The 27,147-nt window shown below is 47.6% G+C and overlaps 2 protein-coding genes across 2 annotated transcripts; both read right to left on the bottom strand.

Moving 5' to 3' along the window:
• Window positions 1–6,606: 6,606 nt before the first annotated feature.
• LOC124522146 (keratin, type I cuticular Ha8-like) lies at window positions 6,607–10,239 on the bottom strand. Its single transcript, XM_047093392.1, has 7 exons — window positions 9,748–10,239; window positions 9,473–9,555; window positions 8,527–8,683; window positions 7,980–8,141; window positions 7,765–7,890; window positions 7,097–7,317; window positions 6,607–6,685 (listed from the first exon to the last, which is right to left on the bottom strand). Exons 1-7 carry the CDS (start codon window positions 10,237–10,239, stop codon window positions 6,607–6,609), a joined length of 1,320 nt encoding a protein of 439 aa, XP_046949348.1.
• A 10,514-nt stretch (window positions 10,240–20,753) lies between these two features.
• LOC124522144 (keratin, type I cuticular Ha8-like) lies at window positions 20,754–24,590 on the bottom strand. The gene is made up of 7 exons (XM_047093389.1): window positions 24,099–24,590; window positions 23,824–23,906; window positions 22,886–23,042; window positions 22,339–22,500; window positions 22,124–22,249; window positions 21,456–21,676; window positions 20,754–20,886 (listed from the first exon to the last, which is right to left on the bottom strand). Exons 1-7 carry the CDS (start codon window positions 24,588–24,590, stop codon window positions 20,754–20,756), a joined length of 1,374 nt encoding a protein of 457 aa, XP_046949345.1.
• Window positions 24,591–27,147: the final 2,557 nt, after the last annotated feature.

Raw genomic sequence — 27,147 nt, forward strand, 5'->3', positions numbered from 1 at the left:
GTTTATGGCCTCCTCTATTCCTAAATAAGTCAGTGGCCGGTTGTTCAGTAAGCCCTGGAAAAGGGCAGCCTGCCAGCTTCCAGGCTATGCTAATGAAGACGCTTTGACCCCATTCCGAAGATGAATGCATTCACCAGGACGGCCCTTGAAGCAGCAGTACGTGTTTTAGGTGGCTCTAAAACATGGAATCTGAGCCGAAAGGGATCTCAAAGTCCTCTAGTCTAGGGGCCTTTGGCATTGAATCCCTTCCGATAACCTCCCAACTCAGCATCCAGTCCACCGCTCTCCAGAAGGTCTATCCCATCATTGGCCAACTGGGCCCCTGTGGCCCACAGTTTCCCAGGCTTTGTGCAAGATACTGGGGTCAAGAGATAAATAGCAGCCAGCTTTGTCTTCAGGGGCTTACAATATAGGGGACTATTAGAAAGTCCTTTCTGCAGAAACCTATCTACCTCCATGCTATTTATGTCCATTGCTTTCGTTTCTTCTTCATTCATTCAACAAATATTGAGTGAGTACCCATTCTCTGCCAGACAGGCTCTGATGCTGCATGCTGGTGGTATGTTAGCAAGTAAGTCAAAGAGTCTGTCCTTTAATTTACTTTCTAGCTCTATCCATGGTGTCCCATGCAGGATAAATCCAATCATTCTGCCACAATGGCTGACCTGCAGCTCTTCATGACAAATGGTTCTGATCCCCCTCACCATCCGGAGTACATCCCTCCGAATACTTTCCACGGAGTCTCTACCACTCTTAAGTGAAGGCTCTAGAATGGAATTTTGGATGAGCAGGAATTAAGAGGCTGCCAGCAGATGGCCCAGCAAATCTTCTTGCTCAGGAATCTTGTGTGGAGTGTGCTGGTGCCACCAACTCTTCACCCATGATACCCACCCAGCCACCAGCCGGTCCCATATACGATCAGCGAGACCCATGAGGACACTCCCTCTTAACTACTCCTTGTAGAGATATGGGCAGTATTCACCAAGGCAGGGTTCACCACCATCCGTGAACTTGTCCCAGTGAGCTACTCCGAGGGATCCAGTATTCGTATACTCTCCAATATTCAAAGCCCTCTCAAGGCGCCATGAGGACCTCAGGGCTGAATCAAATTCCCATCGCAAAAATCGCAGAGCAGAAGGAGAAATAGGTCATGTCACTCAGAAGAAAGAGAAGTCACAGAGAGAGCTGGGGTGAGGGGCGGACATCAAAGAGACTTTATCTGGAGCTTCAAAGATAGGTAAGATTTGGACAGGCAGAGGAAGGAGAGAGAGGATTTTCTAGAAAAAAGAGGGAAGCACAGGTACACACTCAGAAGCAGAGACACGTGTGGTGGGCTCTGGAGAAGCAGGGGTGCAAGCTTGGGAATGTAAGTGTGCAGCCAACAGAGGCCCTCCTGGAAAGAAACCACCTTGAATGACACAAAAATGTACACCTTGCAGAGTCAAACCGCATTTTTAAACCCTATGAAACTGAAATGTGTGCTCATTTACGCTAAAAATGTGGTCGCCTTATATCTTCGTAACTTCTACACAGGTGATTCTCAAACTTCAGGCCACATCAGAATCATCCAGCGGGCTTGCAAAAATGCAGATTGCCAGGCTCCGCGCCAGAGTTTCTGATTCAGTAGGTTTGGAGTCAGGCGCGAGAGTCTGCATTGCTAACAAGTTCCCGGGTGATACTGACTCTGGGGATCTGGGGAGCACACTTTGAGAACAGGACTTCTGCTCTCCGGGAAAGAGGAGCCTCATGGTGGTTGTCATCCTATGTAAACGAAGCACAATGTAGCAAAATGGTATTTTTGCGGAACATTTGTGCACCGATGTTGGGGCACATTTCAGATACGTGAGCATATGTTTTCCTCAATATAATAAGCAAGTTCTGTTTGCTTTCTTCCTGGTTTACTCTTCTTCATAGAGGTTTGTTTTGCAAGGACATCTAAGACCGGAGAAGGGAGGGACAAAAGGGGAAACCCATACAGTATTTGTTAAACCAGTGGATAAGCCCACATGAAACAGTGTCTGTAGAGGACAGATGAAGGTCAAGTGAAGTGATACACTTTAACATTACTAGGTGCTGGGATTCTGGCTTGGCACTTACACAGGATTTCATCTCTCTCTCTCTCTCTCTCTCTCTCTCTCTCACACACACACACACACCCCTATATATCCAGAGTTGATACGAACTATCACATTTGACCACCTACTATGTGCTACACCGTATTGTACCTGATGCTTTAATCCTTTCAACCACACTGAAAAGTAGTTACCAATGTACCACTGTAGAATAAGAAAAAGCTCAGAGTGGTTAGGTAACCTGTCTGAGCTCACAAAAGTAGAAGAGGAAGTCCGTGAAACATTAGCTCAGGTCGGCCAGACGCTCAAGCCCAAGCTGCGGCTCCCAGCCAGGAGCCCAGACACCCATTCCATCCACTCCGTTCATGCAACAAACAGGTGCCGTCCTCCTCTGGGCTGCACCCTCGTCCAAAGAGCTAGAAATATATGGGGAGACAGAACAGAGTCCTCTGGAAAGTTTTGGGCAGACAAGAGAGATGACCAAAGTAGCAGTTTAGGAAAAGTAGTACCCAGTAAGCACCCCTGGGATGGGAGCGCTGAATCTCGATTTTGTGGGCTCTCTAGTAAGTACTGCAGCGCCTGATACAAAATGCACACTCCGGAACCATTAAGCAAGCGAGTGAAAGGCTGGTGGTGTGTGTGGCATAAATGTGGCACAGCAGAGACGGGGCAGACAGAAGAGGAGAAGGCCCTTACGAGACCCCGGGCAGCACATGATGGAATCCAAATCCCGCCCCCAGCAGTGCCGACAGGTAGGAAGAGATGGGAGGCAGAGGTGTTATAAGAAGATTCTGACGAAAGAGTCCACAAGGCTGAGTGATTTGCTGTATATGGTGGTCAAAGGAAGGAGGGACACCAAAAGTGCTCTTGCGGTCCCTGGGCTCCTGGAACAATAATGTGCTGGGAAAGGGAGCCAGGAAGTCAAGGCAAAGAGTAGGCTCAAGGGGGAGAGGCTGAATTGAAGTTTGGAGAATCTGAAATATAGCCAAGTGGGACTGTCCACCAGGAGATCCAAGACTTGAATTGCTTGAACTCACTGAGAAACTCTCCTGAGCCGCTAAGTTTTCTTCTTACACCTGGCAAGCAGGTAGGGCTGTTGAGTTAGCCCAGAGGCTCATACCTGAACAGGGCAGCAATTCTCAAAAGGAGGGTTCCCTCCTCCCCCCGCCCCCCACTAGAGGGGAGGTGGCAAGGAAGATAATTTGGCTAGAGGGAGTGTCACTTAAAAACAAATACAACCTGTATTTGAAATGAGCTTTTGGCCATGATTGAGTTCCGTATTTATATTTTTGAAAGCTAAAACAACATTAAGTGACAAGTGAGGGATTTCTTTTTTTAACACTTATCTTTGAAAAAAAATGTTTATTTTTGAGAGAGAGAGAGAGAGAGAGAGAGAGAACACAAGTGGAGGAGGGGCAGGGAGAGAGGGAGAAGAGGACCCAAAGAGGGCTCTGCACTGACAGCAGACAGCCCGATGTCAGGCTCAAACTTGCAAACCACAAGGTCATGACCTGAGCAGAAGTCGGACACTTAAGCACCTGAACCACCCAGGCACCCCAAAGTGAGGGATTTTTTTTTAACATTTATTCATTTTTGAGAGACAGAGAGAGACAGAGCATGAGTGGGGCAGGGGCAGAGAGAGGGGGAGACACAGACTCCAAAGCAGGCTCCAGGCTCCGAGCTGTCAGCACAGAGCTGGATGTGGGGCTCGAACTCATGAACTGCGAGATCATGCCCTGAGCCAAAGTCGGACGCTCAACCGACTGAGCCACCCAGGAGCCCCAGAGGGCTTTTTTTTAATATGTGTCAAATGAGAAGGCATGGATGAGAAAAAAGTTGAGAAACACTAAATTAGGTGGAGAAAGACAAAGACAAGATGAGCTCGTGAAGATTATTATAAGTGGTCCTCAGAAGGGGCGAATTTGATTTCGTTCTTTGTAAGGAGGATGATGCGGGTGTGATGAGGTGGAGCCTTAGGTATCATACATCGTGGACCACAACACACGAAAATTGGTGCCTAAATAAAAAATGCTCCTGTTCCGGAAAGTCCAGAATCCCACCTCGATATTCTTGGCTTCCGGGAGCAGAAGTGTGGGCCCTTCCCCCGAGCTCGCTCAGTGACGGCAGCATCTGCCCCTGAGGACGGCAGCGGGCCACCCTTACTCCTTCCACTTTCCTGGCATTTGGGAGAAATGGCATTTGAGTGAAAAACAAACAAAACAAAACAGGAAATGAGTACAGGGGCCTGCAGAGGCCTGCCTGGTGTCATAGGTGAAGCCTGGAAGGAAATATTACAAACCAGCACACTGGTAGTGCAGGAGTGGTAATCCGAAAACCAATGGGCTCAGTACTTTACTAGGTGGCTCAGAACCGGATCCGGTCCCAAGTCAGAGTCTCAGGGGAAGAAAAATAATCAGTCAACCTGGTTGAAATTATTGTGACCACAGCAAAGCCTAATAGTGCATCTAGGCTGTCGGTCCAATCTGGGAGGATAGCGAGATGTAGGGGCCAGAGCGCCGCCGAGGGGAAGGTGCAGAGATGGGAGTCACTCTGTGAGTGCCCGGGTTTGGGCACCAGAGGGCGCCCTGAGCCCTCAGGCCATAATTACCGATGAGGGTAAAACCTCCCTGTCCAGGTGCCCTGGGCCAGGCTGGATAGACACCTGCCAGCCTCCCTTGCCTGCAGCACCCATCCTGCATCTGAATTGCCTTTCTTGCCACACCCAGGAGCTTCGGGAGTCCCACACTTAGCCTGGTCAGGCTAGCAGGGGGACAAGGCCCGATTTTCATGGCGCTGTTGCATGAAAACCTATGGCTACTCCTTAAAACATACGATTCTTGTGAGGTATTTGTTAGAAGAAAGCCCACAGAGCCCACTGGACATTTGGACATTTTTGTCCTCTGACAGCCCAAAGAATGCTTTTTTTTTAATGTTGGTTAGGACACTTGGAGTGAAAAACTAAGCTCCGATAACAACAGTGATTGATTTTATTATTTATTTATTGCTTATAAGTGGACAAGGAGGGTGGTCAAACTTCTAGGCCACCAACTCAGAAATACATGGCCCCTGATACTGCTAATGGGTTTTGCTACCACCTCCTTAGTCCCTCTTTCCTTCTAAGAGGGAAAGATTATCCCTGCCGGTTCCCAGGGAGCCCCATAAACCAATACCCATCTTCTCTGTGCCAGGAGCATTGTATGGATTATCCCTTAGCAACGGTGAAGGAAAATAGAATCTTTCTAACCTTACAACTGAAGAGTAAGTCTCAAGAGAGTGTCATGGCCCGGCGACTTAACTGGTGTCACAAAGGGTGGCATTTGAGCCCAGATCTGCCCAACTCCAGAGCAAGTGCCCTTCCCACCATACTGTGCTACTAGGCAGAAGATCCGAATTTGCATTGATCTTGGGACCAGGCTCCGCAGGTGAGCCGAAACCTGAGAGCTTCATTCTTCTGGGCATGCTCAGCACATTCCAGAAGCTAAATTGAGTAGCACAGCAAAGAAGGCACATCATCTCTTGGGTGGTCTTCCACCATGTCTGACTGTGACCCACCTGGGCCTGGGTCAGAGCCATGTCCAAGAGGCAGACTCATGCCTACTGTGCTCCTCACCTTCAGCACTCCAAAGGCAACAGCAAATAGACAAGGACACCTCTCTTGGGAGGGAAATATGCCCAGGACCCAGACAACTGTCCTGAGTACCCAAGCTAAGAGAGCAGGTAGTAATTCTGTGCCTCCACACAGGAGCCAGTTTGAATGAGAGAAAAATAAAAAATAAAAACTTGGCAACCTGGCCAGGGCAGTTCTCAGCATGACCTCCCTTTGGCTAGATTGGAACTCTAAGTTGTGTGAGTTTGCTCTTGGACAAAATACCAAGACGCTAAAGATGCCAAAAGCACGGCAGGGACATGTTAGTTCTGAGCTGTTCTGAAGGAATTCAACCTTGGCAACCAACATGTCTTCCTTTCACCAGCCCATAGAGATCGATGGGCAAGGTAAATCGAATGACAGCAAAGGGCCTTCATCCAGAGGCTAAGACCCCAGTGCCCCAGTGGAAGATCCTGGCAGTGACAAGACATGTCGGGGCCAAGGATCACCCAAGGTCTTGAGGGCCAGAGTTGTTTATCACACCGTATACATTGCCAAGCACGAGAAACGTAGCACTTAATACGGGAAGGAGATTTATTGACCGTTTCATACAGGAACCCAATTACATCTTAGGAGACTCTGAAGCATGGGACTAGAAGGCAAATCCCAGAAGAGGTACTGGGATCAAATGATAGCTTAAGTGAAAGACAATGATAGCATTGGATGGGGGCGGGGGGGCGGATGCAGTGTGGGGACACACAGGGAGCCATGGCTTAGAAGTTTCTGTTATGCTCTGATTCAGTGAACATGCCTCCAGTGAGTTCAGTCTTCCTGGAAGGAAGGCTAATGAGCAGGTGAAGGCAATCCTAGCCTGGGTACAACCAGCCTTGACCTCCTGCACCAGCACTCAGACCTTCAGAATCACTTCTCAGCGCCGAGGCCACTTGCTTAGAGAGGGCAGGTGGCTGGGACACAGCTTGGACGAAGGACACAGGCAGCAGCCGTAGAGCAGGGATTGATGGGGAGTCTGCAGGGAGAGAGAGAGAGAGAGAAAGAGTTAGAAACAGGGAGTACAAAGATGTCTCAGTGATGCACGGGAGGCAAGACCAAAATGGACAAAAGACAAGTCTGCCACCAAGTCACAGAATGCAATGAAATCTGTGTGAGTAGTTCCTCTTCCAGTGCCATCTGTGTCTCTCCGTGTCCAAGAGTCCTCTAGGGGGACTTGGCTTAGGAACCAGCTATAGTTTATGTAACAGTCAATCCACAGTGCAATCCACATACACCAGGAGAGTTGAGTGCATCACTAAGCCAGTGTGGACAGGGAGGCTTGCTCTCCGTGCTGAGATCTCCTTCCACAACCATGTCAGTTATCTGTGAGGAACTGCTTTATAGTCAGGTATGTGCCTTGGTGAAAAATTGACTCGATCACACGTACTTGCAATCCTCGCTCTCCAGAAGTTTCCGGTACGTGGCAATCTCACTCTCCAGCCGGGCCTTGACGTCCAGCAGCACCTGGTACTCCTGGTTCTGCCGCTCCAGGTCAGCCCGGATCTCAGACAGCTGCTCCTCCACGTCGCGGATCAGGATCTGCATCTGGGCCAGCTCGGTGCCGAAGCGTGCATCCGACTCACACAGGGAGTTCTGCAGACAGTCCTTCTGTAGTGGCAAATAACCGGGTAAGAGACCGAGGTGTCCCAGAATTCAGCAGTAGGAATCATGGCCAACCTCACCATGTCATAGGACATGCCCAGAACTCTGGAGAAATCGCTGCCCATATCACCACGACTTTTCACAAAATTCTACCTGGAGGAAGTGTTCATCCCTGTATTCCCAGTACCTGACCAAGTAGACACCCAGTGACGTCTTGTAGAATGAGAGCCTGAATCGCCACCCTTTATTGTAAAGGAAGTGGAGTTGGCTTTTTAAAGAACCAGTTTTGGGGGTCAAACCAACCTTGATGGCGAGGCATCTCCCCCAGGGAGAGAGGGACCCAGCCCCTGAGTTCTGATTGTTAGTGGGACTGATGAGTGGGACTTCTAAGACACGCTGCTGCCAGGCCGTGGCCCGTGGCACCAGCAGCACGGTGAGGGCAGAAGACCGTACCAGGCTGTGCTGGGCCTGAAGCTCCACCTCCAGAGCGTTCACCGTGCGCCTCAGCTCCAGGATCTCCGACTGGCAGCACTGCAGCTCCTTGGAGCAGGACATGTCCTGCTTGCTGATGCTCTCGGACTGAAGCACAAGTGCACACAGACATCACATCACCTCCGTGCCCAGGTGGAAGCCGGGGGGCCCTCCCTATTCCGAGGCGGCACCCTCACCTGATCTTGGAACCACTGCTCCACGTCATTGCGGCCGGTCTGCATCATGGCCTCGTAGTGGCACCGCATCTCGTCCAGCACCCTGCTCAGGTCCACGGTGGGCTCCGCGTCCAGCTTAATCTGGAGCTTGTCTCCCAGCTGGCCCCTCAGGATGTGGACTTCCTGTGGGCACAGAAGGACCAACACTCTGAGTGAGGAAAGGGCTTTGGACAGAGCAGATGGCACCTGAACCCCTTCTCTGACGAGCAGCATGAGGGGTGAGCCCACTTGTGCACGATGTGAAAGATCTTGTCCAGAATCCACTGGGAAGAGCCCAGTGGGTCGCCTTCTTAAATTCACAAGGCAAACCTTTAGAGACAAGGAACCCCTCCGCCGGCCCCACCACCTCTGCTACGTCCTACAGAGTCAGCCTGACTCCCACACCCAGATCAACCCCTCATCCTGATGCCAACTGAGCCTGGCTTCTAATCCTACAGCCACAGGGTGGGCGGTGCTCCCTTCTCTGCTCAGTGCCCTCTCCCATGGGTCTGCAGCCCCAAGCCCAGACCTGCTCGTGGTTGCTCTTGAGGCAGAGCATCTCCTCCTTCAGGGACTCCTGCTGGGCCTCCAGGTCAGCCTTGGCCAGGCTCAGGTCATCCAGGAGCTTGTGCATCCCACACATGTCCGCCTCCACCACCTGGCGTAGGGACAGCTCACTCTCGTGCCTTCCAGGACAGGAGATGAAAGGTCAGCAGGATGACAAGGACAACCCCTTTTAGCTGCCCCCAGTTTCCATTTCCTTCACCAACTTGGACCCTCATTCCCTTGGTTAATCAACATTCACTGTGTTGGATCCTGTACCTACAGAACTCATTGTTGGAAGAAATATCATTATGCCCACTGGATGGAACTACATGGGAAACTGGCTCAGAGAGAATAAATGGAGTATCCAGGATTGTATATCTTGGTTAATAGTAGATACATGGATTCACCCTAAGTCGTCAAATTAACGCAGTATTCATTCTGCTATAAAGGAGTCATTTAGCTAGGAAAAAGAGTAGCTTGAAAGTAAGCCTTCTGGACCTACAGTTTTCTAGTTTACCCCTTGGATTAATTATTTCAGATGATTTTTATGCCTTTCTCATTCATTCAATTGCAACTCTTGATACCAAAAAGCTATAGTGACAATTCTTCCCACTCATAAATTTAGCGAAGAGTCAGTGAATCTGTCAATGACCAATGAACTGAAAGTTTATTCTTGCAATGATTTGATTTTGTTTCTGGCTATAACACAAAACCTTCTTATCTTCTAGATGGGGAGAAAATGACATAGGACCTGACCCATCTAGATGATTCTTCCTCATTTTGTTTCAATGCTTTTGTTCACTTTCAACCATTTCTAGGTTCTAGTCAGTAACCACTTTTTAACATCTACTTTGGGCCAGTACCATGATGGGCACCTAGAAATAAAACAGAAGAGGAGTCACTCTGAGCCTTCTTCCAGCCCTACTTACTTGATTCTAAAGTCATCGGCAGCCAGCTTAGCATTGTCAATTTGAGTTACCAGCCTGGTATTCTCAGCCTTGCTGCACAGGATCTGTGGAAAACCAGGAAGACAGTTCATGCACAAAACATCATACTCTGGGCTCCAGCTCTATGGGTGACATCTACGCTCATGCTCAAGAGAACCCAAGAGCACAAACACCCTTGAGTCTTCAATGGCCCTTTGACTGCCATGCCCTTCCACCTTCCTCAGACCCAGCATACCCCAGGCTACTTCAGACCTCACCTTCTGCTGGAGCTCCTCGATGGTCCGGAAGTACGACTGGTAGTCTGGACACACGCTGGACTCGTGGCATTTGCTCGACTCTCGGATCTTGGTCTCCAGCTCCGCGTTCTCCCGCTCCAGCTGACGCACCTTCTCCAGGTAGTTGGCCAGGCGGTCGTTCAGGAACTGCATGGTCACCTTCTCGTGGCCGTTCGGGGCGCCTTCCCCATAGTTCTCACACACTCCGATGTTGCCGGGAATGTCGCGGGTCCCTGGCAAGGGGCAAGCGGTTTGGCAGCTATAGGGCACACAGAGGCTGGGTCGGCCCAGAGGAGTTGTCCCCACAGGCATCCTGTTGGCATGTGCCAGGGTGGCAGACAGGCACAGGGAGGCAGCCTTGGCCTCTGCCCCAGGCTGGCCCCCAACGTCAATGCAGGAACCGCAGACATTTGCAGCTTCGGGCATCTGAGTGCTGCCCAGACAGCGGGATGAGCTGATGTAGCAGGAGGTCATGGTGTGGGCTGAGGTAGCACAGGAGCTTCAGAGCAGCTGTGAAGGCCGAGCCACTGAGTGTGACAACCCCTTTCCCTGCCAGGCCTTTTATACCCCATCCCAGGTGGGTGTTGGCTCAATGCTTTGACCTCAGCGCCTTGATTCTCTACCTACTGTTGTACTGTCATCCTGTTACTCAGCTGTTGGTTTACCATTAAGAGTTCCTCGCCTCATTAATGGAATGTTGATGAATTTGACATGCCCCTTGCTGTTTGATATCAGGTTGTCGGTTGATGAAAGATCAAAGATGTATATTTCTACTCAACAATCACCAGCAGTTAATTCACCTTCCAGATGCCCTCTTGCTGGACTGAGCCAGTCTGTCTGTGGATATAGCCTCACTCAAGCATTGAATCTTTCAGTCAGTGATCTGTATGGCAGGAGGGACAGTGAATCCGTCACCAGCATTTAGACTCACCCAGCGTTTCCTCTGAAGAGAAAACACCACTTTATAAAACTGGGAAGTCTATAGATATTGATTATTGTAAGGTCCCCTTTCTTCTCTCTTCTATCCTTTACACTACATACTCCTCTTGAGAAGCTTTAAAGCATCAATGCATCCCGAAACATTAGTGCTGGCTAAGTTTTGGTTGACTAGTCAGAATCAGCTTTCAGTCATTCACTTGTTGAGCATGTTTCCTGAACATTCCCTTGAACTCAAGCAGTGTGCCAATTCTTGAACATGCAGGGGTCCCTATTCCTCAGGAAAAACCAGTTCCCCAGAAATCTCAGGATATCTTTAACTTGAATGAGAACCATAGATCAATGGGGGTTAGTGAAAGACAGAGGATCCATGGTCCTGATCAAGGATGTATCTAGAGAGAAGCTACTGATAAAAATAAAAAATAAAAAATAAAATAAAATAAAAACTTTATTTGATCCAGAAAAGGGAACTGGGCCCAGAGCTCAAGGGGTATCTCAAAAGTTTAAGAACCGGGGCGCCTGGGTGGCTCAGTCAGTTAAGCAGCCGACTTCGGCTCAGGTCATGATCTCGTGGTCCATGAGTTCTAGCCCCGCGTCAGGCTCTGTGCTGACAGCTCAGAGCCTGAAGCCTGCTTCAGATTCTGTGTCTCCCTCTCTCTGACCCTCCCCTGTTCATGCTCTGTCTCTCCCTGTCTCAAAAATAAATAAATGTTAAAAAAAAAAAGTTTAAGAACCAAAATTTATGGGGACGTAGGTATATATTGCTATTATTAGGTGTTCTTTCCTACTGAATCCTTACTACCTGCGATGTAGCTCTTGGTGGCTTCAGTGTGCAGATGAGGTAACTAAAGTCCATCTTCCGATTCACAGAGAAATAAATTGGCAAGGGCTCGATTTGGTCTCATGTCTGCAAAGCCCATTCATTCTCTTTCCAACCCACCATGACCCCCGGTTAGAACAACCTGTGTACTGCCTGTGTTGTTGCTCAGGGGGACGCAGAAGGCTTAGTAGTTGGGCCAGAAGCTGACGTGAAAAGAAATAAAATATCCGAGGGTCCTTGTGTTCCAGCAAAGGAAGATATTTAGACATAGAGCAGGGAGAACAACAAAATGCACATAGAAAAATTATACTCAAAAATCAAGAGTCTAAAGTAGACCTCAAATCCCAGAGATTTTCGTTAGAGCCAAGGGACCAAGGCAACCAGCTCAGGAGGTGCCCCTGCAGAGTGTTGGGACCGAAAGACTGAGGGAGATCTAATGGAGGAAGACCCCAGAAAAGTATACGTAGGTCTCTTCTCTAAGCAAAACTCAAGAACAAGCAGCCCCGAGAAAACCAAATGGGAGGATGTTGAGTATTGGTGAAACCTGGACTCTTAGAATTCTCTCAAAAAGAAATAAAGGGATCTGGAATTCTTCCCAAAAAGAAAACCCACTCTAGGGTCAGTGCCATTTACCCTGAGGTCACCAATGAATAATCCCCTTACAAACACCATAAATTAGGAGACCTCACGAGGCCAAACCATCCCATCCTTCAGAGGCCTCTGGGTGCAATCTGCATATATTCCATCTTCAAACACCCCTTTAGTTCCCTCTTGCCTCATCACGGCGCATCACTATAATCCAGAGAATTGGACCATTAAAACTATTTCCTTTGATTTGCTAAACAGGCTCCGTGTTTTGACTCTACCCCCTGGCAGGATTTGTTCCATCAACTAAAATTATGGTTCCTCCCATCTCAGAACACCCATGGTTTGTTACTTCTTAGGCTCCACAGCTGAAGTTTTGACGCCCTGACACCTCTCTGTAAAGCCCTGGCTTGGGCTCAGCAAGGTGTTTTGCATAATGACACTGATGCCCGCCTGTGACTCTGTAGAGAAGTGGGTTCTGCCAATTTCTTCCCTATCAAAGAACTGGCAGTAAGTGGAAAGCATGAGGCAGGTGTTTGAGATGCACTCCGCTGTGTCACTGAGGAGGAGCCCATTCTTGACACCCCAGACCACCTCCTTCGCTCTCCGTAAAGAGTCGCTGGCCCCAAAGAACAACGTGAGAGCCAGACTGCATGAAGGGAGGTCCCGGCGCTGAGGGGTGAAGAGGGAGGAAGTCCTGCAGCCCCTCTTTCATTCACAGGGGCCACCTCATCTCTCTTTAGGAGTAAAAGTTTTGGAGTTGAGTCCATCTTCAAGGTGGGGGGTAGGACACTGGGTCTGGAACAGCACCATTCAATGCTATAGTGATGGGACCTACTGAGGCAACTCAGAGTGAAAAAGAAAGCAGTGAACTCAGAGCAGCCCACGGGGTTGGGGTCTGATCTACAGCTACCTTATCTGTTGCAAAAGGGTGACTCTGAAGTTGTCTAAGGAAGCAAGTGCTGTCCCCACGCAGTGTGCACTGTGTGCACCCGGAAGAAGTTGGCAAACCACAACAGGTGGTCCATCCTGGCACAGCTGTGCCTGCGACACCCTCAGACACTCTGGGCCAGGAGACGGGGCTTCCAGGAAGGACACCCTCAGGGAGCTTTGTGATCTCAAATGTCCAGCTCGAGAGACTTTGAAATAGAGGCAACACTGCTGAGGTCTTCTCTATTAAGTGGCATTTAATAATATGATTACTTGGGAATCTTTAGTTTGATTTTAAATGTGTTTATTATTATCAGTCGGCTTTATTTCTGTCCCAGGTCTCCGGGTCATCAGAGACTAGCTGACAAAATAATTGTCTGTCCTTCTCTTCTCCCTCCTGCGTTGATGGCAGGCTTCCCTTATTCACATTCTAGGGCAGCACATTTGCCCTTATTTATGTCCTACCTGGGCCCATGACAAAGCCCTTTAATGCAGCATAGTAGCATGGTCAAGGCCAAGAACTCTGGGGTCAGCCTGCCTGGATTCAGATTCTGGTTCCACCATTTACTAGCTGTGAAAACTTGGCCCGATGACTTGACCTCACTGTGCTGTGGTTTCTGCACACGCAAAACGGAGGCAGTAATAGCACCTAGCCCACAGATTTGTTTTAACCATTAAAGAATTTGATCTCTGTAAATCATTGAAAATAATGGCCAGCACGTGGCACAGTAAACACTAAATAAGTGTTGGCTGTTTTTTTTTCAAGTGGCTTTTAATCACGGGTCTAGATGCTCACACCATTTACAATTCAAAAATGCTTATTAAATTACCATTTTGTACCTATTTAAGTTAAATTAACAAAGATCAAAAAGGCTAGTGGCACAATGTTGGCAAGGTGTAAGGAAACAGGCATCGTCAAACACTGTTGGGGTGAGGGGTGAAACATGCATCCTCTTCAAGCAGTTTAACAATATCTATGCAAATGACAATTGCACCTACCCCGTGACCCGATAATTCCACTTCCAGGAATTTATCCCACAGACGCACTTACACACGTACAAGGATAATAAGAATATTTATGGCAATATCTGGGGAGTCATAGCAGACCGAAGAGAAAATGAAACGCCTACCAAAAGAAGCCTGGTTAAGCGAATTGTAGTGCATGAATATAGTGAAAAGCTTGTAGCCATCACAGATACTAAGGTAGATATAGACACAGATCTAGATCTAGACGTAGTCATAGATATAGACGTAGACATAGACAGACATAGATATAGACATAGACATAGATATATACTAACATAGAAATGACAACTACAATGGAATTTTCAGTGAAGAAAAGGCAAAATGCACAACAAGATACCCAGTATGCTACTTTTTATATTTACCCAAAGGGGGACATATGCGAGCTTACATTTATAGCGAAAATGAATCTCAGACCATAAAGTCAGGTGTGAAAAATATGTACCTTTATTTTCTTATACTTAAACCAAATTGTACTTTTAATCTTCATCCCACACTACACCAGGTAGCAGAACCTTAATCTCAGTCATCTCGAGGACCCCTTTCCAAGAGGTCACCCCAAGTGCCAAAGGCCTTTCCTCCAGGATGTTGGGAGACAGGAGGTGGGCAGGGCTCAGCCCTTGGCATTTGCATCCATCCACACGGCCACAGAGACCCACGTGGGTCCTCCTGCCCAGTTCTCGGCTGCCAGACCTCCCCAGTGTGGCCAAGGTGTCCCCATTCTCACCCATGTGGCTCTTGAGCTGTCAGATTTCCTTTTGCTCTGTTCATGCTACTCTCTGATGCACAGGGTCATCTTTCAGATTCGGTATCACCCCGGGTCTCAGGATAGTCTATGATTTTTTTCTCAGGACCTTCTGTCCAGACTCCCCTGGGGTCTTGGTGCCTCTCCACATTCTACCTGGGAAAGGGAGGACATATGCCCTCTGCTCCTACATCCTGAACCTATTATCCTCCTGCCCTTGACTCTGTATCCCAGCCCAGGAGAAGGGGTACGGCAAGCAGGACCCACCAGCATCTAAATTCTCTTCCCTTCCCCTCCTTTTCATTCCCTGATCCCAGCGTGCCTTCCTCTAACCAGAGGACAGGACATATCCCCTTACTCATCTCATCCAAGTCCATTCTCTGGTCAGCTCAGGGCTTGGACTCGTGAGGCTCAAAACCCTCTTCCCTGCCTTCTACTCTGCCATCCCTCTCCCAAATCACTGAGTGCTGCTTGGGCTATAGCTACTAGAAGGGCCCCGGTGTACAGTGAGAAATACAGTGAGAATCATCTGTTAGAATCTCACAATACCTCCCCCCCCCTTCCCTTGTATACATATGGAAACTAATTTGTGGAGGAGGACTATTGGCTTAGTGTTGCCTTCACTTCTGTTTCAAGTTTTTGCAGGATGTGTGTTCTATGTGTCTAATTTCTGTAAGCTAGGCTTTTTTCAAGAAGACCTTCTACAAACAAAAATAAAAATGCTTGTTTGTGAGAGTTGGGACACACTTGGGCTCCATTTCCCCTTTCAGGGGTCTATGTCTTTTGTGCTGAATCAGTTGGGTTCAGATGTGCCCTGTCCCAGAGTTCAGCTCTCCATAGCCCCACAGCCTCATCTTTGATTCTGGTTGACGAGGTCCCTGAGGCACTGGATTAGGAGCCATCTCCTTTGTTCTGTGCCCCCCAAAATTTGTGGATTTCCCCTCAATGTAGGAGTCCATTCCTCTGAGCTTCTCAGGGGACCACATCTTGTGGATGTGATGCTAATAAATCTCTCCCTGATCTGGCTGGAGACAGTCCTGGGGCAAAGGTGTGCTGAATGAAAAGGAGGAAAATGCAATTGTAGAGACTTGTAGAGTAGATGATTTAGGAAGTCGGGAAAATATGAAATTCTGAGTAAGTCATTATAGAATTACTTACTTGGCCCACTTCACAGATTTTATGCAATAAAAATAGGGAAATATTGACAACTCTGCTTTATTTTGCACATTGACAATCCATTATTAAATACCCTAATTCTGAAACATTCTGAAGGTCAAGTCCATCCCTGGGAGTTCATATTTTTCAGCTCAAGAGCTGCCTTCAAGTGAAAGCTTCCACTCATACTGAATCCTCAGTTTACGTCCTGGTAGTGTGCTTTGTTGTTGGCTTATGCAGAAGACCCTTGCAAGCAAGGATTTTGACTTATTACTTTTGTCTTGTTCATCTCTGGGGGCACCTGGGTGGCTCAGTTGCTTGACTATCTTGTTCATCTCTGTAATTTCCAACACGGCATCTGACACACACAAAATGTAAACATGAAATGTAAATGTAAATGTAAACTCACAGTCAATGTAAACATGAAAGAAAGAACCAAATGAGCTCAGCTATGGAGCAAATCATACCCAGTTTTACCCTCCACAGTGCCTAGTGCATGGTGATGCTCAGCAAGTGTGTGTTGAATGAATGAATGAATGAACGAACAAACGTGACATGAAACCAAACAATAGCTTGTTGTTCCAATGATAGAAAATCCTTGACTTCTAAACCCTGTAGTCCTAAATCAAATCAAAATCAGGTTGACATGTTTTCTTCTAGGAATGTATTTCTATGAAAAGTCCTACAGAGCATTCAAAAGTAGATCACACTGAATTATGTGTTTAACTCATGTCCTTTTGGGAAAAGAATAGAATTATTTAATGACAGCATCAGTCGCTTTGGTTGTGCTGGTATTAGTCCTTCTCTGCTAATGATGTACTCTCCCCTCGAAAGTCATCGTCTGTCCCTTCTCAGATACTGACATTGACCCATGAAATGTTCAACACAGACAAGGCATTCAGGAGGAGTTAGCAGTGAGCTGGGGGCAGACTAGCTGGTTCAGGAACTGGCAATACACTGTCCAGTAAGGTTTGTACTAAACTGGTCAAGCAAATGACATGATTTCAGCGACCCTTTCCAAATTACACTGTCAGTGACCCTGAGTGTGAAAAATAGGGACATCCAAGTCTCACATTGCAGGGTCTTCCTATTTTGTATTTTTATTCAAGTATAGTTAACATACGGTGTAATATTAGTTTCAGGTGTACAATATAGTGATCCAACAATTCTTAGAGTACTCAGTGCTCATCATGATAAGTGTACTCTTAATCGCCTCTATTTCACCACCCCCCCCCATCTATCTCCCTTCTGGCAACCACTGGTTTATTCTCTGTATTTAAGGGTCTGATTTTTTGTCTTTTTTTTCTTTGTTCATCTGTTTTGTTTCTTAAATTCCACATATGACTGAAGTCATACAGTATTTGTCTTTTCTGACTGATTTAGTTCACTTAGCATTATACCCTTTAGGTCCATCCATGTTGTTGCAAATGGCAATAAAAAGATTTCAATCTTTTTATGACTGAACAATATTCCATGGTGTATGGAATATCTCCATCCATTCATCTATCGATGGACATTTAGGCTGCTTCCATGTCTTAGCTATGGTAAATAATGTTGCGATAAACTTAGGGGTGCATATATCTTTTCAAATCAGTGTTTTCATTTTCTTTGGGTGAATACCCAGTAGTGGAATTACTGAATCACATGATAATTCTATTTTTAGTTTTTTGAGGAAGAAGGGTCTCTCTTTAAAAGGCAGCTCAATCACTCAAAGGAACAGAGGATAAATACGTAAGTGATATCATGAGAGTTGCTTTGTAGCCAAGCAATCTAGGTCTGAGTCCTGGCTCAGCCACTTGCCAAATCATATCTTTAGACAAGCTATTTAACCTCTGTGAGCTTTACTACTTCATATTTTAAAAGCAGTTACAATGCCTCCCATGTAAGAATGCTAGAGAGTGGTATTAGCTTCTCAGGAAGAAGCGGCAGCACTTAACATCAGGTAGGAAGGAGCTACCACTATATAAAATTCCATTTGGGGGCACCTGGGTGGATCAGTCGGTTAAGCGTCCAACCTTGGCTCAGGTCATAATCTCACGGTTTGTGAGTTTGAACCCCAAGTCGGGCTCTGTGCTGACAGCTCAGAGCCTGGAACCTGCTTTGGATTCGGTGTCTCCTTCTCTCTCTGCCCTTCTGCTCGTGCTCTCTCTCTCTCTCTCTCTCAAAAATAAACATTTAAAAAAATTTTTTTAAACCTCAATTTAAAAATTGTGCAGTTCTATTCAAATATTTAACCATCAAAGAGGAAGAGAGCAAAGCAGGTTCTGTGTTTGATGTAGATGTTGCTGTTCACAAGAAGCAAAGAAATACACCAGACACAGAGTCAGGGGACTTAAAGTTGGCCAGAAGCAGGAGCCTCGGTCTTTCTAAAAGGCAGTGCTCCAAAGGTGGGCCCCAACACAACAGGCCCCATCTCATTCATTTTGCTTCTCAGAAAAAGCCAAGGTTGCAGAGGAAGCTTTCTAGCTCAAATCATGGACAAAAACCAAGCCAGTTTCTGGAAAGACTCCTGTTCCTGCCCCCAACCCAAGCCAGTCAATCAACATCAGGCAAGATGGGGCCTTGTTATCATGAGAAGTTCTTCCTGCAAGTCACCCCTCACCACCAAGACCACATTCAACACTGGAAGTTGTAGCTCCTAAATGCCAAGAAGCATTTTGTCCCCATGAGGATGAAGCTGCCTTGAGCCATCCCAGTCTTACTCTGACATGGGTGGGTGAAGTGATTTCATTTCCCCATATTGCCCTTTCTCGTATGATGGCACAATATCTGAGAAGGGAGGCTAACAGGAGCTATTTTTTTTCAAGCAGCTATCAACCACATTCAGAAATCAGGACTGCAAACAGGCATAATCTGCACTCCCCCCAAAACGTAGCCTCCAAAATGAAGTTCCACAAGAATCACAGTGGCTCTTAGAATTACTGAGTGCCCAGGGCAGTAAGGTACATTTGCACATCACGTCACCACTGGTGGACCCAAAGGGGGAAAAAGGAAACGAGAGCACCCATACAACTGGGCCCTGTCTTCTTGGATGGATTCAATATAAGGGAGTTGCTAAGAAGGCTCTGCCTCCCACCCCCGAAGCAAAATTTTCTCATTCTTTGAACTAATGCAGATACTCAAATCAAATTTGCTCTGGAAAACAAGTTATTAAGTACACAATTTCATTTCTGATCGCCTATAGCTGCTAAAGGAAACTAATTCTAGCTGCCCAGAGGAAACAGCCTGAGGCCACAGGTGAATTGTGAGCAGTCTGGCTCAGCACCCACACTCCTAATTATATGACACTGGTTCTGCATGAGGTCAATATGGTGCTTTCTCCTTTTCAGACTTTTAAAATTTCTATCATCTCACTTAATCCTAGAATCCATAACAGATCTAGGATGTGAGTGGGAAAGATGACATAACCCTCACTGTATGGCAGGGGAAAACGCTGAGTTAAGTGATGATTCTCAAGCCCCGTAACAAGTCAGAGATAAAGTCAGGAAGACACATTCATTCTTTCAACAGATGTTTATTAAGCATCTACTCTGTACCAAGCAGTGAGCTAGGCTCCAGGGAAGCAGCAGTGCATGAATGCTAATCTCCAGTAAGCATTTCAGTGAGGAAACAATGGAAGAGCTGGCAATTTTAGCTGTTGATGATGACAATAAGCAAGACAGAGAGTGACGAGGCTGTTGAGTATGTGGACTGATGGCCAAGCAAGAGCTCTCATAAGCAGTAACATTTCTGCCGAGGCCTGAATAACAAGAAAGAGAGGGGAAGCATTCCAGGAAGGAGGAAGAGCAGGGTCCGGTCTCAAGGATGTCCAATGGAACATACTGGCCAATGTGGTGGCATTGTGGTCAGGAAGGGGGAGGGTGGGAAGACACGAGGTGGGAGCAGAGAAGGTAAATAAGAATAAAAACTTTGACAATATTGTAATAATACATTTTCCATCACCCTAAATCATCAGGCTTAGCAATGGTTTAATATTTCAGGAGAAACTACTAGAAAAAAATAAAGTCCTTGTCCAAATTTTACTGTAAAGTTAGATGAAGAGAGAAGTATAGCCAGACAATAGTTATGAGAGTCCAGATTTCTAGAGAAGAGAGATTTCTTAATCTGAAAGTTCTCTTTACATAGCAAGAGGCCAGCCTGGTCCTTTGTCAAAGAAAGGAACTCTGAGTGAAGAGAGCTCAGATCTGATACAGGGAACTCCCACCTTACTAGAGAGGAAATGAAGCCACTTCCAAGGCGGGGCGGCAGAAGGACAGGAGGAAGGAAGTGGATGAGGAATTGTTCACATATGTCATATCTAGTTTCATTGCCCTCCTCACTGGGGCCATTATCTGGGGCTGCAGATGTTAGAAACAGAATCAGTACATCGGGGCGGGGGTGGGGGGGGGAGCCCAAACAGTGAAGTTTGTTTCTCACTTTCCTGGCCACAAACTGGAAATTTTTCAAGCTAAAGTTGGTGCTTGAAATGCAAATGCAGTTTCAGGTCCTGCCCCATCCTCACCCCATGATACTTCTTCAATCTGATCCAATGCCTGAGTCTCTCCAATGTAGATAGTCCCACCAGTGGTGGCTGGGATCCGGCCACTGACAGCATGGAGCTAATCTGGGAAAATCTGGAGCTGGGAAAGAAGCCTCCTGACCAAGATTCCACTTCTCCTGATATCTTGTGGCCTTTGGACAGGCTCTGCATGCAGAAAGTCAGCAATAGTTAGAAGCCATATTTTCTGGATGTATAACAAGCATTTCTCTTTAGGCATCCCCTTGCCCTAACCACCCTTGCTGGTACACGGGCACTCAGAATCGGTTCCCGGTGCTGACTCCACAGGTCGACCCAGGCCCACAAGCAGTGCGGGGGGCACAGCTTGGACGAGGCGCACAGGGGGGAGTCACACAGGCAGCAGAGGTGGAGCATGGATTGCAAGGGAGTCTGTGGCGAGAGAGAAAAGGTGAATGAAGTGAGGGATGGGAAATGAATGATGTGTGAGAGAGCACAAGGAAGGAGTCCCCCTCTTTAAAACTACAGGACGGGAACCCAACAGATGCCCTAGCCATTGACCCCCTATTCTGCACCCCTAGTGCTAGACTGAGGGATCTCTATCTACAATGTCATCCAGAGTTAAGGTTTTCTAGACGAGAATCGGGTTCTAGCCTACAAGATAAAAAATACAAACAAAGATTAAAAAGAGAGCAAAAGTGAGTTCAACAAACCTGCTGGGATCTATACTCAAATTGCCTGTTCAAGATACAGCCATGTTTCTACTCTCACCAGTGAATGGCTAGCCAAGCAGCCCCACTGGAGACCTGGCAATGGATCCTAATGGATGGTCACTCCCTTCATATTCCGTCAATGAGGCAGAGTGTGAGAAGAGGAAGGGCAATGGGTCACTCAACAGGAGCACAGACTGCCTTCTGGTTTGTAGACAACACCACTGTTACCGTAAGGAACTCATAAGAATTGGGCAAATGATTGGCCAAGAGTGCCTAGATCACACATACTTGCAATCCTCACTCTCCAGAAGTTTCCGGTACGTGGCAATCTCGCTCTCCAGCCGGGCCTTGACGTCCAGCAGCACCTGGTACTCCTGGTTCTGCCGCTCCAGGTCAGCCCGGATCTCAGACAGCTGCTCCTCCACGTCGCGGATCAGGATCTGCATCTGGGCCAGCTCGGTGCCGAAGCGTGCATCCGACTCACACAGGGAGTTCTGCAGACAGTCCTTCTGTAGTGGCAAATAACCGGGTAAGAGACCGAGGTGTCCCAGAATTCAGCAGTAGGAATCATGGCCAATCTCACCATGTCATAGGACATGCCCAGAACTCTGGAGAAATCGCTGCCCATATCACCACGACTTTTCACAAAATTCTACCTGGAGGAAGTGTTCATCCCTGTATTCCCAGTACCTGACCAAGTAGACACCCAGTGACGTCTTGTAGAATGAGAGCCTGAATCGCCACCCTTTATTGTAAAGGAAGTGGAGTTGGCTTTTTAAAGAACCAGTTTTGGGGGTCAAACCAACCTTGATGGCGAGGCATCTCCCCCAGGGAGAGAGGGACCCAGCCCCTGAGTTCTGATTGTTAGTGGGACTGATGAGTGGGACTTCTAAGACACGCTGCTGCCAGGCCGTGGCCCGTGGCACCAGCAGCACGGTGAGGGCAGAGGACCGTACCAGGCTGTGCTGGGCCTGAAGCTCCACCTCCAGGGCGTTCACCGTGCGCCTCAGCTCCAGGATCTCCGACTGGCAGCACTGCAGCTCCTCGGAGCAGGACATGTCCTGCTTGCTGATGCTCTCGGACTGAAGCACAAGAGCACAGAGATGTCACATCACCCCCCTGCCCAGGTGGAAGCCGGGGGGCCCTCCCTATTCCGAGGCGGCACCCTCACCTGATCTTGGAACCACTGCTCCACGTCGTTGTGGCCGGTCTGCATCATGGCCTCGTAGTGGCACCGCATCTCGTCCAGCACCCTGCTCAGGTCCACGGTGGGCTCCGCGTCCAGCTTAATCTGGAGCTTGTCTCCCAGCTGGCCCCTCAGGATGTGGACTTCCTGTGGGCACAGAAGGACCAACACTCTGAGTGAGGAAAGGGCTTTGGACAGAGCAGATGGCACCTGAACCCCTTCTCTGATGAGCAGCATGAGGGGTGAGCCCACTTGTGCACGATGTGAAAGATCTTGTCCAGAATCCACTGGGAAGAGCCCAGTGGGTCGCCTTCTTAAATTCACAAGGCAAACCTTTAGAGACAAGGAACCCCTCCGCCGGCCCCACCACCTCTGCTACGTCCTACAGAGTCAGCCTGACTCCCACACCCAGATCAACCCCTCATCCTGATGCCAACTGAGCCTGGCTTCTAATCCTACAGCCACAGGGTGGGTGGTGCTCCCTTCTCTGCTCAGTGCCCTCTCCCATGGGTCTGCAGCCCCAAGCCCAGACCTGCTCGTGGTTGCTCTTGAGGCAGAGCATCTCCTCCTTCAGGGACTCCTGCTGGGCCTCCAGGTCGGCCTTGGCCAGGCTCAGGTCATCCAGGAGCTTGTGCATCCCACACATGTCCGCCTCCACCACCTGGCGTAGGGACAGCTCACTCTCGTGCCTTCCAGGACAGGAGATGAAAGGTCAGCAGGATGACAAGGACAGTCCCTTTCAGCTGCCCTCAGTTTCCATTTCCTTCACCAATTATGATCCTCATTTGCTCACTGTGCTCAGCACTGGCTTCAGAGATTAATTAGACTCAACCCCTCTACTCAATCAGCTCATGGTCTAGCAAGGTATTCATAGTAGGTATCATTTTTACCATTGGGCATTGTAGAAACTTTGGTTCCAAAAGATGAATTCGCTTGCATGAGATCATGTATTTCAGGATCCAATACAGGACTCACACCGTTAGGTTAAGCAACATCCAGGTACCTGGTCAATGATTTGCTCCCTTATTCCTTGTGTTGGGCTACTTGTCTATCTCTGACCTTTGTCTGGTAGAAATGCCTGGTATTTGAGGTCCCCATAGATAAATTTGGACCCTGACCTATCTGTAAATGGTTCCTCTAACTTACATGTGAAATTCAGTGACTGTCCTTGCTCAGTTTATTCTTGAAATCACCTTATTCTGCTCCTGATGAGTGAGCTCAAGCAGCCTTACCTTCCATTTTAGAGAAGTAAATGAAGGAGGCATAACTCTAGGCTACACCATACATACTGAATTTGATGTGTTTTTTTTCCTCAGCCACTTTCTATTAGTTTTGTTTGTAATAAAAATTTTTATTTGGAGAATTTAGGAAAGAAGAAACAGGACAGTAACTCAGTCAATTAAGTAGTTGGCCATTGTGACTTAGGGTAGAGGAAGGAGTCACTCTGAGACTTCTTCCAGCCCTACTTACTTGATTCTAAAGTCATCGGCAGCCAGCTTGGCATTGTCAACTTGAATAATGAGCCTGGTATTCTCAGCCTTGCTGCACAGGATCTGTGGAAAACCAGGAAGACAGTTCATGCACAAAACATCATACTCTGGGCTCCAGCTCTATGGGTGACATCTACGCTTATGCTCAAGAGAACCCAAGAACACAAACACCCTTGAGTCTTCAATGGCCCTTTGACTGCCATGCCCTTCCACCTTCCTCAGACCCAGCATACCCCAGGCTACTTCAGACCTCACCTTCTGCTGGAGCTCCTCGATGGTCCGGAAGTACGACTGGTAGTCTGGACACACGCTGGACTCATGGCATTTGCTAGACTCTCGGATCTTGGTCTCCAGCTCCGCGTTCTCCCGCTCCAGCTGACGCACCTTCTCCAGGTAGTTGGCCAGGCGGTCATTCAGGAACTGCATGGTCACCTTCTCGTGGCCGTTCGGGGCGCCTTCCCCATAGTTCCCACACACTCCGATGTTGCCGGGAATGTCGCGGGTCCCTGGCAAGGGGCAAGCGGTTTGGCAGCTGTAGGGCACACAGAGGCTGGGTCGGCCCAGAGGAGTTGTCCCCACACGCACCCGGTTGGCATGTGCCAGGGTGGCAGACAGGCACAGGGAGGCAGCCTTGGCCTCTGCCCCAGGCTGGCCCCCAATGTCAATGCAGGAACCGCAGACATTTGCAGCTTCGGGCATCTGAGTGCTGCCCAGACAGCGGGATGAGCTGATGTAGCAGGAGGTCATGGTGTGGGCTGAGGTAGCACAGGAGCTTCAGAGCAGCTGTGAAGGCCGAGCCACTGAGTGTGACAACCCCTTTCCCTGCCAGGCCTTTTATACCCCATCCCAGGTGGGTGTTGGCTCAATGCTTTGACCTCAGCGCCTTGATTCTCTACCTACTGTTGTACTGTCATCCTGTTACTCAGCTGTTGGTTTACCATTAAGAGTTCCTCGCCTCATTAAAGGAATGTTGATGAATTTGAGGTGCCTCCTGGCTCTTTGATATCAGGTTGTCTGCTGATGGGAAGTAAGAAACTTTTATTATTTTTCAAAGAACAAAATCCTTTTAGCCATCAGATGTTCATACCTTGACTAGAGCTGATGTGCCCACACTGAAGGCATGACTGTTCCTGTTGGTCATAGGATAAACCCTATGAGAACAATGGTGCCCACCTGGGTTAAGAGTAAACCAGCCTTCTCTATCCAGGGAAGAGCCTGGTTTCGGGCTGATAGATGTTATGGGTTTTGGTCATCAAAAACTTCACATTTCTTCTTTCTTCTCTTTGCCTTTCAAACTCACTTTGAGGGGCAATAAGACTTTGGTAAGTCCATTCATTCAACTTGCATCTCGTGGCACATCCCATGTGCCAGGCACTATGCCATGCCCCTGTCATACAACTAGTTAAGCCTGACATAGTGCCGCCATCAGGAAGCAACCCAAACTTAGGTAGCCATGGATGTTTTAAATAGGTTGTCTGCAAAGATCATCAGTACAAGGGTGACCTTGAACCTTGCCTGATCTGGACCAGGAAAGATAAGCTCAATAAGCCAGAAACAAGCAAAAATGAACAATAACCTTTTTACGTTCCAAGGCTGTGAAACTTGATGGACATTGAGTTATCAGAGTCAGTATGGTGGTTTTTCCTGCCCTTCTTCCTTGATTCTAAAATTCTTTACTGAGCACTTAACATATGTGTTAGGGGGCTTATCAACAATATTGTTTAATCCTTCCTACCATCCTGTAAGGTGGATATTCTTACCATAACTTTACAAAAGAAAGAAAAGACATTGAGGACCAGAGACGTGAAGTTGTTTTTCTAAGATCAACCCCCTTATAAAGTGGCAAAGCCTGTTGTTAATATCAGTTTCTTTCAACTCCAGAGCCCATTCTTGTTCTCTTCACCTTGCACACCCCCCAATAAGGGAATAAGTGTGTCATTGCCAGAATTAAGAAGGATTATAAGGTCTAGAAATTGTACAAGAAGTTGAAATTAAGAGATAAAATAAGAATTTAACATTCTATATTATTCTTTGTGTCTCAGAAAATACAAATGTTGAGATACCAGAACAATAGGGCAAGGCTTCTCCAAGGACCATGCAGAAGGATGCCCAGGAGAAATCTCCATCCCCAAAATTATTATACATCTCATACCCCACTAGCTCTTGGCATCAGAGAGCCAAGACTGCTGACTACTAAGGTCCCAAAAGTTCTCTCTTAAAATTTGTGGCAGGAGATAGATTGCCCCCTAGGACTGAGAAAGACCTAATATGGAGTAAAACTAAGTTATCAGAGTCAGTATGGGGGTTATAACTAAATCTTCGTGAAAATGAATATTTTCCAGTGCTCTAAGCATTGAGCAAAAGCGGAATAGACATCTCTATAGGGACCAGATCTGTATATATGAAACAAACTATTGGAGTTCTATCAAGAAGAAATACAGAAGTCTGAGACTTCTGTTCAGAATGGGTTTCCCAGGAAGGGTAACTAGTGGTCAGCTCTGTCCTAAGGGTTACTCAGAGCTCATCAATGAATAACTCTTTATAGACATCATAATTAGAAGACCTCACCAGGCCAGCCCATCTCATCCTTCAGAGGCCTTTGGGTGCGATCTGCATAGGTTACATCTTCAAACACTGCTTTGTTACTCTCCTCTGTCTCATCACATAGCAACAAGCTTCTCTATAAACCAGGGAACTAGACTTATAAAGTCATTTCTTTTGACCCGCTAAATCGAATCTATCTTTTGACTTTATTCTCTGGCAGGATTCATTCCATTAGCTAAAACTCATGATTTCCTCCATCTCAAAATACACAACACTTGTTACTGCATAACATCGCCATTGAGGCTTTCTATGTCGAGGTGATGCTCCTCTGTACTGAAGCTTCATCATGGTCCTGGCTTGGGCTTCAACCGAGTGTGCTGTTTTGCATAATGACACTGATGTTGCGTGTCTCTTTGTAAAGTTGCTTGGTTCCACTGAGTTGCATTTTTCTCAAAGGAGGTGAGTGTGGGGTGAAGATCCTTGCCCTCATATCTAAGACTGCCTTTCTTCCCAACCCTTTAAAAAGAGTCCCTGTGGCCCTTGGTAACCAAACATGAGCCAGAGTCAGTGACAAGAAGTGGCGAAGACGGAGTGTGAGAGACAGAAGCCTGTAGCCCTCCTTCACTCACCTGTGTGCACACAGTTCTCTCACTGAGTCTGACTTCAAAAATACCAGTCTCTAGAAGCAGGAAGCCTACTGCAGATGGAAAGGCAGAGCTGTGGTCTTGGGATGCTGTTTTCAAACATGGTGGTGTTACAG

The sequence above is a fragment of the Lynx rufus genome, unplaced genomic scaffold, assembly GCF_022079265.1.
Source record: "Lynx rufus isolate CCGP_SWC_20201006 ecotype Redwood Valley unplaced genomic scaffold, mLynRuf1.p SCAF_34, whole genome shotgun sequence".
Taxonomy (NCBI): Eukaryota; Metazoa; Chordata; class Mammalia; order Carnivora; family Felidae; genus Lynx; species Lynx rufus.

Bases quoted from the DNA above. Each gene is read 5' to 3' on its own strand.
- LOC124522144 (XM_047093389.1), bottom strand. From the start codon at position 24,590: ATGACCTCCTGCTACATCAGCTCATCCCGCTGTCTGGGCAGCACTCAG. The intron at 23,907-24,098 runs GTGAGGTCTGAA...GGTTTTCCACAG, and splicing joins TCGAGGAGCTCCAGCAGAAG to ATCCTGTGCAGCAAGGCTGA. The intron at 22,501-22,885 runs GTCTGGGCTTGG...CTGTGCCCACAG, and splicing joins TCAAGAGCAACCACGAGCAG to GAAGTCCACATCCTGAGGGG.
- LOC124522146 (XM_047093392.1), bottom strand. From the start codon at position 10,239: ATGACCTCCTGCTACATCAGCTCATCCCGCTGTCTGGGCAGCACTCAG. The intron at 8,684-9,472 runs GTAAGTAGGGCT...CTGTCCTGGAAG, and splicing joins GCCGATGACTTTAGAATCAA to GCACGAGAGTGAGCTGTCCC. The intron at 8,142-8,526 runs GTCTGGGCTTGG...CTGTGCCCACAG, and splicing joins TCAAGAGCAACCACGAGCAG to GAAGTCCACATCCTGAGGGG.